Source organism: Diabrotica virgifera, chromosome 8 (genome assembly GCF_917563875.1).
Source record: "Diabrotica virgifera virgifera chromosome 8, PGI_DIABVI_V3a".
In the NCBI taxonomy this organism is placed as follows: domain Eukaryota; kingdom Metazoa; phylum Arthropoda; class Insecta; order Coleoptera; family Chrysomelidae; genus Diabrotica; species Diabrotica virgifera.
The window spans coordinates 127,500,684-127,516,301 of record NC_065450.1 but is presented as its reverse complement, the minus strand read 5'-3'; the positions used below and the strand labels follow the sequence as shown (position 1 = coordinate 127,516,301).

The following is a 15,618-nucleotide window of genomic DNA, read 5'->3' as shown; positions in this document are numbered from 1 at the left end:
CGTGGCGTCACAGGGTTGTGTTTACATTCTACACCAATTGTATATATAATTTTAAATTAGACATTATAAACGTCAGTAAAAAATACAGTTATGTGTCGTTAAAAGTGTTTTTGATCGTTTTAACTATTCATAGAAAATTTGTATTTTACAAAATGGTTTTATTTTCAATAGTAAACCTTCTTTCCTTTCCTTCAAAAACTGTATCAAACTCCAATCTCAACAAACTGGTATATATTATTACGACGACCTAAGATAAATGCCATTAGAACATAAATATTTTTCCTTTATTCTCCGACGACGAGCTGGCCAAATACCCAAGTAGGTGGAGGCCAATAAACTAAAGAAGAAGAAGAAGAATATACGTAAATATAACCATAAACAGAACCACATATTCAAACTCTGTGACGTCACGGGTCGTTTGAACTATTTTAAGATAAGGAAGACTTTAAATTTGTACTTCTAAGTTATTATGAGTTTTTGAAGCGTGAAATTTTGTAAATCTCATTTTTATACAAGACTGAACATTATTATATAATAAAAAAATGTGCAAGTTCCCTATTAGTATGATAGAATTAATCCAAAAGATGGCATAACCCAGACATCCAAAGTGAAAGTTATCCTCCAACACCAAATTGTTCTATATGGTCCACGTAATGTTCAGAAAAAAGTCACACCATTTTGAGCGTCGGGTTTGGGGGGGCGGGGAGAGGGGGAGAAATCGGTAAATTCGTATTTTACGTTTTTCGTCAATATTTCTTAAACTGTGCGGTTTAGCATGAACAACCTTCTATACAAAAATGTTCTACATTAAATTTGAAATAAAAAGGTCCTACGCATAATTCTTTTAAAATGAACGGTTCCAAAGTTACGGAGGTAGTATAGTATAATTGGTCCAAAAAGGGGCCTAACCCAGACGTCCAAAATAAAAGTTTTCCTCCTACACCAAATTGTTCTATATGGTCCACGTATGGTTCAGTAAAAAGTTACACCATTTTGAGCGTCCGGTTTGGGGGGAGGGGAGATGGGGGAGAAGTCGGTAAATTAGTAGTTTTTTTACGTTTTTCGTCAATACTTCTAAAACTATACTTTAGCGTAAACAATGTTCTATACGAAAATGTTCTACATAAAATTTAAAACAAAAAAGCTCCTATACATAATTGTTATAAAATCAACGGTTCCAGAGTTACGGAGGGTGAAAAGTGGAGGTTTTCGATACTTTTTATATTTTTTGGGCAATTGATGATGATTTTGGGTGGTGAGGTTGACGTTTCTTCAAGGGCTTATCACTAACATACCATCGGCTACTAAAATAGCAAATAAATAATAATATCGTATGGCATTTTTGCCGGGGAGATCCTTTCGGATAGTTCCAGCGCCAATTACATCTTTAACCCTGTTTCAAGTAACTAGTGTCGATGTACACTAGCCCAGGGGGACCGACGGCTTAACGTACTCTCCGAGGCACGGTGAGACGGCTCGTGTCATTATTGGAAATGAAAATGGTTTGTCTTTGGCAGGGATCGAACCCACGTCTACTGGCGTATGAGGCCAGCGTTTATGCCGTTACCCACGGCCGCTCACAAAAATAGCAAATTTGATATTAAATCAAATGTTAAAGAAAATCAGTAGGAAATTGCCCAAAAAATATAAAAAGTATCGAAAACCTCCACTTTTCACCCTACGTAACTCTGGAACTGTTGATTTTATAACAATTATATACACGACCTTTTTTGTTTTAAATTTTATGTAGGAACATTTTTGTATAGAACATTGTTTACGCTAAAGCATAGTTTTAGAAATATTGACGAAAAACGTAAAAAAACTACTAATTTACCGACTTCTCCCCCATCTCCCCCCCAAAGCGGACGCTCAAAATGGTGTAACTTTTTACTGAACAATATGTGGACCATATAGAACAATTTGGTGTTGGAGGAAATCTTCTTTTAGAAGGATTATGCATAGGGCCTTTTTTATTTCAAATTTAATGTAGAACATTTTTGTATACAAGGTTGTTTATGCTAAATCGTATAGTTTTAGAAATGTTTACGAAAAACGTAAAAAACTACGAATTTACCGATTTATTCCACCTCTGCCCCCCCAACCCCGACGCTCAAAATCGTGTGACTTTTTTCTGAACAATATGTGGACCATATAGAACAATTTGATGTTGGAGGATAACTTTCACTTCGAATGTCTGGGTTTGGGTCTAGTTATACCATACTAAATTTAGAAATTTACAAAAATTTCTAAAGATATAGGAGAGAATCTGTTTCCTAATTAAGAAATCCAAAGATTTTATTTTTAAATATTTATTTGTTTGAAAATGGAGTCGCTTGGGTTTCGCCATTTCTTTAATAGAGGTCGCAAGTCCGTCTAAATGTTAATTATTTCCTTGTAATTGGCATACTTGGCAAATATGTATAATTTCGATTCAGATCATCATTACATGCTCTCCTGAAGAGAACAAAAGTTCGAAATGGTCCATAGAGAGATGGTACTGATCTCTGAATCGAAATTAAATATTAAATGCCGTTATCTACCTGCGTTTTTACTCACGTATTGAGTACTAGGAAACAGATTTGTTGATCTTTGCCTCGTTGAATTTATGTGCTGTGGAGTGCAACTATATAGACTCCCCATGTCTCTGCATTCATCACCCTTTATTCCTTGCAAATTTTAGATGGATGGGTAATAGGTATAAGAGAGAAACTGTTTCCGAATTAAGAAAACCAAAGATTTTAATTTTAAATATTTATTTGTTTGAAAATTAAGTCGCTTGAATTTCGCCGTTCCTTTAATAGAGGTCGCGAGTGCGTCTAAATGTTAATTATTTCCTTGCAATTGGCATACTTGGCAGATATGTCTAATTTCGATTCAGGGCATGATTACATGCTCTCCTGAAGAGAACAAAAGTTCGAAATGGTCCATAGAGAGATGGTAATGATCTCTGAGTCGAAATTAAATATTAAATGCCTTTATCTCTTCTTTTGTCTCAATTAATTTAATTCAAAACAATTTTGGGTACCCTGTATAAATAATTATGTTAATATTTATACTAGTGAATAGAGAATTCAATAACCTTTCAAATGAGCAATCACACGATCCTTATTCTTATTTAAAAAAATCATCGATTGCGTCATCACGCCAAGATGAATGACGTCACTAGTATGACATATTATACGCTTGTATCTTTTTTAAACCATGGCTTAAACCATGATTTTTTGGAGCTACGTGCCCGTTGATTCTTTTGTTCTATACATCAAGGACTACCAGAACCCAAAGTTTCAGAGCATTTGACAGAGAGCCATTTCCCATAAGGTTTCTGCGGGATCATTTTTAAGAGAGCATAGGCCCCCTAAATCTAAATGCTAGTAATCTAAACGGTAAAGTTGATAAGTGAAGTAAAGTAACTCGAGGTAGTACTAGACTAAAAGCTTAAAATTGAATTATCAGCCAAAATGAATAACAAGAAATAAGGGTGACAAGCTTAATACACCAGGGAAATAAGGCAAAATACACCATGTTCGGGACACTTGAGCAGCCAGGTTGCAAATGGGTTTTTTGGGTACTATATACCTAATACATTATAAATACAAAAATGCTCGTCGCAGTTTGGACGAGAAATTTAGTTATTAACAAATAAGGGTCAAAAATGAAAGTTTTTTCGTTTAAATCTTTAATTAAATGTCTTATTTATAATACTTTTCTTTTAGTAGATGAGCCAAGGTTTAAAATAACGTTTTTTGAATTTTGGTCCGATTATTTGTTGCTTCGGATATTGCAAAATAAAACTAAAATTTCGAAAATAAAAAATTTGCTATAACTTTTGCGAAAATAAATTAAGGACTTTCATATTGCACGAAAAGTTGAGTCAAACAGTCCATAATATGCACAAACAATTTTAAGACGATTCGTCAATTAGTTTAAATTGTATTCAATTTGTTTATCCTAAAGAGATTTTTTTTCGCAATGTTATTGTTCAGAAAATAATAATGATACGGCAATTCTGTGAAAACAACGTGAAAGAAGAATAGTAATATTTTCAAAGCATTTAAAAAAATTATTAAAAAGTCATTTTTATCCTTCAGAAAACATTTTACTAAAATAGAGTCATTTCTGGCTTGCAAACAATTTGAATAACTTTGTTAATTACTGTAGGCTAAAACTACAATCGAATTTGAAAAACTGGTATTTCATACGAATTTTCAAAGAAAAACTTTTCGCCTAGGTTAATTACGGTCAAAGTTAGCCACTTTTTTTTATTTTTGTTTATAACAATTAAGCAACCTAACTAGAGCCATTTTGAAGTTGAAGATATATAGGTTATGTGTAAAAGTTTGAGTAAACTTTGAACCTCAACATAGTGATTAATAAAGCTTTAAAAATGGCGTCCGAACGGAATGAATTCGTGGTCGGTGGAGGGGAATTACTAAAATACGTGCACTCAAAAAATGAAACTGATTCTGCAAACATATGCTGCGATTAATATCGCCGGAACTTGTTAATGGATTTTGATCATAAATTTTTTAATTTGTATGTACTCGTAGTCTTATAGAGTATGTTATGTACACACAACCCTACCTAACATTACAAAATGTTAGGGGAACTCCCCTTATCACTCAGGGATATGAAAAATAGATTACGACCGATTCTAAGACCTGCCGAATATACATATATAATTTTATAAAAATCGGTCAAGCGGTCTCGGAGGAGTATGGAAACTAACACTGTGACAGGAGAATTTTGTAGATGTAAATATATAGATGGCTATTAACAAATAGGGGTTGGTGATAAAAGAGTCAAAATTAAGGGTTGTATGTATTTTTTAATTCTACATCATATAAAATTAAGGTAGATAAGTTTGTCCAAAAAATAAAAAAAATTGTCAGGGGGGCAACCGCCTTTATAACAATGGGTGTAAAAAATAGATTAAAACCTTTTCAACGTCCTACAGGATAAACTTGTAAAATTTTATAAACATCGGCCAAGCCGTTTCGGAGTAGTATGGTAACTAACACTGTTACAGGAGGATTTTATGTATATAGAAGTAACTGCGGATTAAATAATAAAAGTGGCTAACTTTGAACATAATTAACCTAGGCAAAAAGTTTTTTTCTGAAAATTCGTATAAAAATACCAGCTTTTGAAATCCTAAAGTAGATTTACCCTATAGTCAATATTAACAAAGTTATTCAAATTGTTTAGAAGCCAAAAATGACTCTATTTTACTAAACTTTTTTCGGAGTGATAAAAACGACTTTTTAACGATTTTTTCAATACTTTAAAAATACAACTATTATTCTTGCACGTGGTTTCCACATAATTGCTATGTCATTATTATTTTCTGAAGAATAATATGGCGAAAAAAAAGCTCTTTGCGATAAACAAATTGAATAAAATTTAAACTAATTCACGAATCGTCTTAAAATTTTTTGTGCATTATATGGAATATTTGATTCAACTTTTCGTGCAATATGAAAGTCTTAAGGCCATTTTCGCAAAGTTATAGCACATTTTTTATTTTTGAAATGTTAGTCATATTTTGCACTTTCCCAAACAAAAAAGGATCGGAACAAAATTCAAAAAGTGCCATTTTAAACCTTGGCTCATCTACAAAAAGAAGAATATTATAAAGAAGATATTTAATTACCCTATTTTTATCTGTAGTGATTTAAACGAAAAAACTGCCATTTTTGACCCTTATTTGTTAATAACTAAGTTTCTCGTCCGAACTGCGACGGGCATTTTTGTAATTATAATGTATTAGGTATATAGTACCCAAAAAATCTATTTGCAACCTGGCTGCTCAAGTGTCCCGACGAAAACCTTATTTCTCTGGACTATAATGGTATCCAGATGCACTCATAAAGAAATATGGAAATGTTATATATTGCAGGGCTTCCCAAACTTATTCGTACTGTGACGCCCTTGGGACTTTGCTATTTTTTTGCGACGCCCCTCAACCCAACCCCCAGTAATACTTACAAATTTTAGTACTAGCCTACTAACAGGTTATAGTTATAAGAAAAACATTATTTGAATAGGTCTGGATCCCGCGTATGAAAAAAAGTTGTTTAATAGCAAGCTTAAAATTTGTTAATAGATTAAGGGTGTCTAGTCGGATAAACTTTGATATCTCTCCGAACAGAGATTAAACTCTCATGCAAAAATCAGACTGCTATTTATTACCTGTCGTTATTCCTGTCACTTGACATATTCTACATGTTCCACTCATTAAAACGCCCATTTGGTGATAAATAGCAGTCTGATTTTTTGCATGAGAGTTTAATCTCTGTTCGGAGAGTTTAAGTCTGTTCTGTCGGACAAAATACATGTGCCGTTTTCGTGGTCTGACCGTTGCAAATTTTTAACCTGTTCCACAATTAAAACTTCCCCTGTTCCAGTGTTCCCATATATCAAAGTTTTTCCGACTAGACACCTTTAAGCTATTAACAAATTTTCAGCTTGCTATTAATCAACTTTTTTTTCATACGCGGGATCCAGACCTAGAACATTTATTATTTTTATTAGAAATTAAGAACGAAATCAAAACATAGGCACAAAAATAAAAAGGGATAGGTATTTATTTATGTAACTGGCTGGTTAATGTGAGGGATGTGCTTGCTTTTTTGAGCACAGCTTATGAAACCGGGGCTTCAGTTTGGAAATTGCTACTCTCATTTTTTTTTCTACGTTTACGTATGACCTGTACTTGTTTTTAATTACTACTGATAGTAGTAGTAATTTAATGCAGAAATACTGATGGCATGATATTCATGAGAAACTGAGCTCCAAAAGCTTTAGGCTAGAATCATAGGACAATTCTGTCAGTTGTTCTTCTTCCTCTGTTGAAAGTGTCGATTGTGTGGATGACTGGAAAGGGTTTCTGACCTAGTGATATTACTGCAGATCTTCGGGAAAATATTTCTTAAAGTTATCGCTCAATGATAACATGTGTTGTGTAAACATATTTTTTAAAGAGGGATCGAGGATTTCTATCGATTTTTCTTGTAGAATCCTTGTAAAGCAGGGAAACAGTCAATTTCTTGATGTTCTAATTTTCTCTTCCATAAGAGCAACTTCTTCTGAGACCCAGTAATTTTATCTGCCAATGGCAGGATATGAGTATTGTTTCCCTGCAAAGACTTATTAAGATCATTTAATTTCTTAAATATGTCCAGAGGTATGCTAATTTTATTATAAACTCTGAATTAATAAAGTTTTGCGCAATATTATGCGATTCTGTATGTAGATACCTGTAAAATTCATTTCTTAATTCGTATACATGTCCGAATACGTTGCCTCTAGATAGCCAACGAGAGTTGTATTAATAAATTATAGGCATTTCTTCACAAAGTTCTTGAAAATCTTGATTTCACGGGCCGTGTGTAGTTCACCACTTTAATAATGCTATCCATCACAACACTTAATTCAGGTGTAATTTTTCTGCTGCTAATGTCTCTCTATGTATGAAAAATGTGTCCATTTTACACTTGGAGCCTTGGTTTTGATGAGAGCTTATAGTTCTCCATACTGTACAGGCATCGCTCGGGCACCACCGTACACACGCCACACAGTAATCCCAGTTAATATTATTTTCAGTCATGTATCAGTTTAAAATATCGAATAAAAGTCCGCGCTGACACGCGACGCCCCTGGAACAAAGCCGCGACGCCCCAGGGCGTCGCGACGCACAGTTTGGGAAGCCCTGATATATTGGATATATCGCCGGTCCGGAATAAGAATGACGTAACTGCAAAAAGCCAAATTTCTCAGGAGAGCACAAAAACGATTTTTAGATATTTAGTATAGGGATTAATTGAGGAGTAATCGTCCAGGAGCATCGGTATTGCGTTTATTTTTACAATGATGGCTTTTATTTTTATACATATTGGTCCGAATTTCATTATCTTAATTTAATCCCCCATTTTTAAACGTTTTTACAGTTGCGTCATTATTCATCTAAATTTTTTTAAATATTTAATATAGTGATTAAGGGGAAAGGAGCAAAATGGAAAATTTTGAGGCCTGTCATAATTTTCAATGTATATTAAATGTAATCATTTTTTTTCGAATCCTGAGAAAACTAATGTCTTTTTGAAAAATTGAAACGCAGAATGAAAGATTACTTTATTACCGAGGGCCGAAAGTCCCTCGTTATATAACATTATAACATTATATAAGTTTTCAGGGACTTTCGACCCTCGGTAATAACGTAATCTTTCATTCTGCGTTTACATTTTTCAAAAATACTTATTAGTTTCCCCAGTATTCGAAAATAAAATAAATCACATTTAAATAGATTGAAACCGAAAGTATGTACCGATACCCTTAAATAAAGAGTAACCGTCCGGAGCATCGGTATGGTGTTTATTCTTACAATGATGGTTTCTTACAATGGCTTTTAGTTTCATTCCTATTCATTCGAATTTCATTATCTTAAGTTAGTCCTCCCTTTTCAACCCTATCTACAATTGCGTCATCCTTGATCTTAAAATTTTTCTGTACAAAAAACTATTTTTAAAAATTTAGTGTGCCGCTGATTCTTACAGCGATGACTTTAATTCTCATCCGTATTTGTCCGAATTTCATTATCTTAATTAACCCTTATCCGGGCAACACATTTTACTTACGTAACCGGGCAACTTGGGTACGTTGGGCCCACCACTGTTCTTGAATGTACTATTCATATTTACCCATATATTTCTAATATTCTTTTTTGATTTTTTATTAAAGTTAAATTTAAGTTGTCTAGATAAAAAAAGGTGCTACTATAGTATGCGGTCTACCTCGAGGGTGCGATCTACCTGAAGTATTTGCACAAAATAATGAAATGTAAGAAAACTTTTGTAGAACAAATATTTATTCACAAGTAATAAACATTTGGAGCCAAATAAAGACTTAATAAATAAATAAATAAAAACTTTTGTAAATCTACCAGGCCATTTTATAATTTGAGTATTTCTGAAAGTTTTAGTATGTATATATGTATATAGTGAAGCCATTTTTGAAGAAGCATTACTATCTCAAACTGATGGAATAATAATAATTAACGAAAGATCTATCAACAATATAATATGTGCAGATGACACCGTGACTATGGCAAGCTACGCTGAACAACTCCAATTACAGTAAAACCTATCAGTAACGGCCATTCAAAATGAAAGAATTATTGGCCGACATAGAAAGTTGGCCGCTATTGCCAGTTTCTGTAGTCTACATATAATTGGTTTGGGAAAGGCTATAGCGGGATAAGATGGTCAAAAATGCTCCCGTACCGATCAACCCCGCTACTTATGTTTTCGATAAAGGATATAAAATTATGCCCTCATGCAAATTTTTAGCTTCCCAGAGGTCCTAAAACGTCTTAAATCAAGAAAAGAAGAATTTTTAGGATTTATTTTTTTTGAGGGCAATTTTACTTTAAAAAAGCTGAAAAAATTCAAGAGGTTGTACCTTTTAAATACAAAATAACATGATTTTTTTCAGATTTTTGTAATAAAAAATGAACCCAGGAAAAAATTTTTAAATTTTCAAAAAATTTTTAGGTTATGATAATGTGATTTGGCCAACTTTTAAATAGTATTTTTTTTGTGTAGTTTTTGCCGTTCTTTTGAATGGCAGAGGCAGAATTTTTAATATCTAAGCGGAAAAACGAAAAAATCGAAAAAACCGTTTTTTGCTGTCTCGAGATGCATCTCGGGACAGCCAATTTTATGATTTGGGATCCTGACTGCAACAACTAAAAAGTGTGCATTTTGTCATAAAATTTGGTATGTGGGGTTATAATAATATTTGGAATAACTTTTCCAAATAACTTTTTTCGATATCTCTTACGCGAAGCAAATCGAATCGCATATTATGGAAAATTCACCCTGTTTGTGGATTCGCAGTAGGCCGCGTTTAAAATTTAAAGTTCAGTTGACTATTTTAAAAATTGTGAAACATCACCCTGTATGACTGTGCAAAATTACAAATCTGTATATATTTTGATAGCCGAAACATAGGGGTGTCTTCATCTTAAATGCGATACACCGTATCTTATCAATTTTTTAAGTTATTGCAACTAATATAGTCGTATTTTTTACAGATTCAAAATATACAATCAAAATACTGACTAATTCACTAATTTTATCAAAAAAAGTTCAAATTGATTGAATTGAAGTATTGAACCAATTAATGTTATATAATATAATATAATATAATATAATATAATATAATATAATATAATATAATATAATATAATATAATATAATATAATATAATATAATATAATATAATATAATATAATATAATATAATATAATATAATATAATATAATATAATATAATATAATATAATATAATATAATATAATATAATATAATATACAGAGTGAGTTTTATGTATGGAGACCCTCAATTATCTCGAAAACGGCTTGCACGATTTTTATAGATTGTGGTCGGTAGGGCTTTTCTAATGTGGCCGATATTATATAGTAATACTTACATTGTTGTCAGATCTTACGTTTTTCTGAAAATCTTATTAACTTTCTTATTTCAAATAGAACACCCTGTATATTTTTTGCGTTTTGAAGTCGTTAAGAAATAATGATTATTTTCATGTTATATTCCATATACCTAAACGCCATAATTTCGGAGTTCTTGCTACATTTATTTAAAAAAACTTTTTAAACACATTATAAAAATCAATTTTTTCGGCCCGTGCAGACATTATTTTGCGTTCTTCGGCCCATTGGGAACAAAAAAGTTCTCGTAATTTTTCACTAAAGTTAATCGTTTTCCAGTTATAAATAATTTAAAACTGAAAAGAAATGGAATAATGACGATTTTCAAGGTTAAAAAACACAGATCAAAAATATTATTTTTGAAACGCGAAGTACATAAAATCAAGTAAAGCCTTATTTTAGCAGGTAACAGTAAGTAATTTGAGCTGGTTTCATTCTAAAATATTGTTTTTTAGTTGTTAATGCATCCCGTTCGCCCGTCCTCCCATATGCTCTTCATTAACATTTATTATAAAGCAATGTTTTAGAATAAAACGTGCCAAAAAAAGCATCTTGAGACAGCGTCTCGGGACAAACGAGATTCATCTCGAGACAGCAAAAACGGTTTTTTCGATTTTTTCGTTCTTTCCGCTCAGATATTAAAAATTCTGCCTCTGCCATTTAAAAGAACGGCAAAAAGTACACAAAAAATACTATTTAAAAGTTGGCCAAATCATATTATCATAACCTAAAAATTTTTTGAATATTTCAAAATTTTTTCCTGTGCTCATTTTTCATTACAAAAATCTGAAAAAAATCAGGTTGTTTTGTATTTGAAAGATACCACCTCTTGAATTTTTTCAGATTTTTTAAAGTAAAATTGCGCTCACAAAAAAAATAAAACCTAAAAATTTTTCTTTTTTCGATTAAAGACGTTTTAGGACCTCTGGGAAGCTAAAAATTTGCATGAGGGCATAATTTTATATCCTTTATCGAAAACATAAGTAGCGGGGCTGATCGGTGCGGGGGCATTTTTCACCATCTTATCCCGCTATAGCCTTTTTAAACTGGCCGTTAGGACAGGTGGCCGATGTTGGCAGGTGGCCGTTAAGACAGGTTTTACTGTACTACTAAACAAACCAAACAGTGTCTGTGAAGAATATGGACTAAAAATGAATATAAAAAAGACCAAATACATGATAATAACTAAGAAAACAAACGTACAAACAAGCATGTATTTGGGAAATGTACCGATAGAAAGGGTCGATAAATACAAGTACTTGGGAACCTAAATTTCAGAGAAAAATGATCAAACAACAGAAATAAGGACCAGGATAGAAATAGAAAGAAATGCGTTTGTAAAAATAAAAACAATTCTCTGCAACAAAGACCTTAGATTAGAACTGAGAGTAAGAGATTTGAGATGCTAAGTGTTCTCGATACTGCAATATTGCCCCAGGCTGTGAATGAAAAATAGGGCGATTTCAGGATATAATTTAGGAATTTTTGAAACCTATCAGGTGTTGTAAAGGACGATACCAGGAATAACTTCTACTAAAATGTAACCAAAAATATTGTGCGCTTTTTTTCCTATTGCGATTTTCATTTGTTAAATTTGCAATTTTTAATGATTTTTAATTTTGCAGCTTAGGATATTGATTTAAGAGAAAAAATGTTTAAGAGAAAGTTGTAGTAAATTAAAAAACCTACAATTTGAGGTACTGTAAGTTTAATTTGGTTAATTGGATATTGCAAAACAGCCTGCGAAATGTCCAAAATGGCCGTTTTTTACAATCGCATTACTTATTGTACAAATAATCTTTTTTATTTTTTAAAGCTTTAAAATGAAGATCTTTCAATTCCAAACATAAAAAAAATTGTAAAGCCAGATTAACGAATTTGTTGCTTAGATATTATAAATTGTTTATCCCAAGAGGTCAAATGTCGAAGGCTATAACTTTTTGAAAAAAAAAATCGTAGAGAGTTGGTGAAACATCTAATCTCCTTGTAAAGAGTTATGTTTTCATATTCTGATGTAAATAAATGCGTAAAACATTTTTAAACCTCTAATTTTTGGGTTTGAAAATAAGGGGGCAAATTTCGTTAAAAACATTTAGAGCTGAAGCGGCCCTGTACATCATATGAGTTTTTAACTTACAGATTATTGTTGCTGAAGATGAAACGAAGATTTATAAAAAAATAAAAAATTTCTACGACCAACTGAAGCCGAGATAATTTTTGGGTTTGAAAATAAGGGGGCAAATTCCGTTATAATCATTTAGAGCTGAAGCGGCCCTGTACATCCTATGAGTTTCTAACTTAAAGATTATTGTTGCTGATGACAAAACGAAGATTTATAAAAAAATAAAAATTTTCTACAACCAACTGAAGCCGAGATAATTGTTTTTTTTTTAAGTCGTAGTGCCTTTATTTATAACAATTAAGAAATTATTTTACAGTCATTGACTAAAGAAAGACTTATATTATCTTAAAATAAAAATTATTATAAAATATAATTACATTTAATTATTAAAAATTATTTTTAACATTGGTGCTTTTGCGAGCGGCCAAATTTTGCAAATCGCACGGCTTGCTTCAAATCCGCGCCGTCGGAAAATTTTTACGTAACTTGTATTAAATTTTGACAGAAAACAATTTAATAATATTAACATTATAATATACAGTCTATTTACCACTGTATTTGTTTTTCTTGATAAACTTTTATATGTGAAATTTCATTTCTGAAGAAATAATATTACAAAAATGATACATATATATATATATATATATATATATATATATATATATATATATATATATATATATATATATATATATATATATATGAAATATATAACTATATTTTTAATTTTTTCATTGTCATATAAATATAATAATAATAATGTTACTTCTTACTATAAAATACAATAATCTGTAAGTTAAAAACTCGTAGGATGTACTGGGCCGCTTCAGCTCTAAATGTTTATAACGAAATTTGCCCCCTTATTTTCAAACCCAAAAATTAGAGGTTTAAAAATGTTTTACGCATTTATTTATATCAGAATATGAAAACATAACTCTTTAGAAGGAGATTGGATGTTTCACCAACTCTCTACGATTTTTTTTTCAAAAAGTTATAGCCTTCGTCATTTGACCTCTTGGGATAAACAATTTATAATATCTAAGCAACAAATTCGTTAATCTGGCTTTACAATTTTTTTTATGTTTGGAATTGAAAGATCTTCATTTTAAAGATTTAAAAAATAAAAAAAATTATTTGTACAATAAATAATGCAATTGTAAAAAACAGCCATTTTGGACATTTCGCAGGCTGTTTTGCAATAACCAATTAACGAAATTAAACTTACCATAGCTCAAATTGTAGGTTTCTTAATTTACTACAACTTTCTATTAAAAAGTTTTTCTCTAAAATCAATATCCTAAGCTACAAAATTAAAAATCATTAAAAATTGCAAATTTAACAAATGAAAATCGCAATAAAAAAAAGCGCACAATATTTTTGGTTACATTTTAGTAGAAGTTATTAAGGGCATCGTCCTTTACAACACCTGGTAGGTTTCAAAAATTCCTGAATTATATCACGTTTTTTCACCCACAGCCTGGGGTATATAGACTTGAAAGCTGGACATTGAAGCAAGAACACATACATAAATAAGCTGCAGTCATTTGAATTGTAGTGTTACAGAAGGATGCTTAGAATAGCATGGACACAAAAAAGCGAACACGGAAGTATTGCGAGAAATGGGCAAAGAATGCGAAATAATAAACACAATTAAGAAAGTTACAATATCTGGGATACGTAATGAGGGACAGCGATATGAAATGTTAAGACTAATAATACAGGAAAAGATAAGAGGCAGAAGGAGTATAGGAAGAAGTAGAGTGTCATGGTTGAAGAATTTAAGGGACTGTTTTAAATGCAGTTCTATAGAACTCTTCAGAGCAGCGGTAGATAGAGTAAAGATAGTGATGATGATATCCAACCTCCGATTGGGAGACGGACTCCATCTCTAAATTATAATAACAATTTTTTGTAATACTTACCAAACGAAGATAACTTATTTCATTAGTTTTGTTCTTTTCACATTTTAAATCATTCCTGAAACAAATAATAAAATTAATTAACTTGTTATTTCATAAGATCTTCTTCCAACAGCAGATAAAAAAAGTTGGATAAACAGAATAATAGTGGAGTGGAGAACGATATGAAGAAGGAAGAGAGGCAGACCTTGAAGATCTTTCAGAGATGAAGTGTATCTACGCAGAAATGGTGTAACGTTACAAACGTCACCTCTTTGATATTTTATTTTAAAGTAATTATTTTATTCTATTTTCTTTAATATTTCATTAATAATTATCTTCTATTCGTTTTAACTGGCTTTTTCGTTAAAAACTTGTTTGGCGCCCTCTTTTATTATCCTCTTTTATTATCTTGTCGTCATTTCAAATGTCGTTTTCAATGACAGTGCCACTTCATCCCTACCCGCTGACAAACTGAAAATGGAAGGGAAGAATTATTATTCCTTAAATAGGCATGTAATTCGAATATTAGATTTATTTTCCATCAACAATTAATATTCTCTTGGGATGAGTTTTTTATACAGCTTTTTATAATAATTTCTTCTAATATTTTTTATATCTAACCTAACCTCCCATTTAAGCATGTGTTCTGATATTTTAGTTTTAAATACCCATATCTTTTTAATTTATATATAGGGTGAGGCAGATAACTGGCCTATTAGAAATATCTCGATAACTAAAGGCAACAGAATCATGAAAATTGGAATAAAGGGGTTTTGAAGGATGATCCATTAAATGAAAATATTTCCATCTCTTTGCAACTTCCAGTAATACCGGAAGTTGCTTATAAATTCGTTTTTTTTAATGGGACATCCTGTATATTATTATATTTTTGGATTCTCTTCGATGTCTTCTTTCTTAAAATATGAGGTTTTGTAATATTATACAGTGTATTTTAAAAGATAATTACGTTTTTTTATTAATTTCGTAGCAAAATTCACACCCTGTAGAATTGTAGTAGTTTGACATCTAAAACTTTACTTACGTTCAAATGATTTTTAATATACTATACTATTTTAAGAATCATTAGTA

General features: G+C 31.4%; 1 protein-coding gene across 2 annotated transcripts in view; it reads right to left on the bottom strand.

Annotated features, from left to right (window-relative positions):
• The window catches only part of LOC126890005 (ATP-dependent translocase ABCB1-like), a 225,884-nt gene that overhangs the window by 185,117 nt on the left and 25,149 nt on the right, over positions 1–15,618 (bottom strand). For both annotated transcript variants that reach the window (XM_050658806.1, XM_050658805.1), the window contains exon 2: positions 14,551–14,605. In XM_050658806.1, the coding sequence (XP_050514763.1) occupies positions 14,551–14,605 (55 nt within the window). The remainder of the gene's footprint in view (positions 1–14,550; positions 14,606–15,618) is intronic.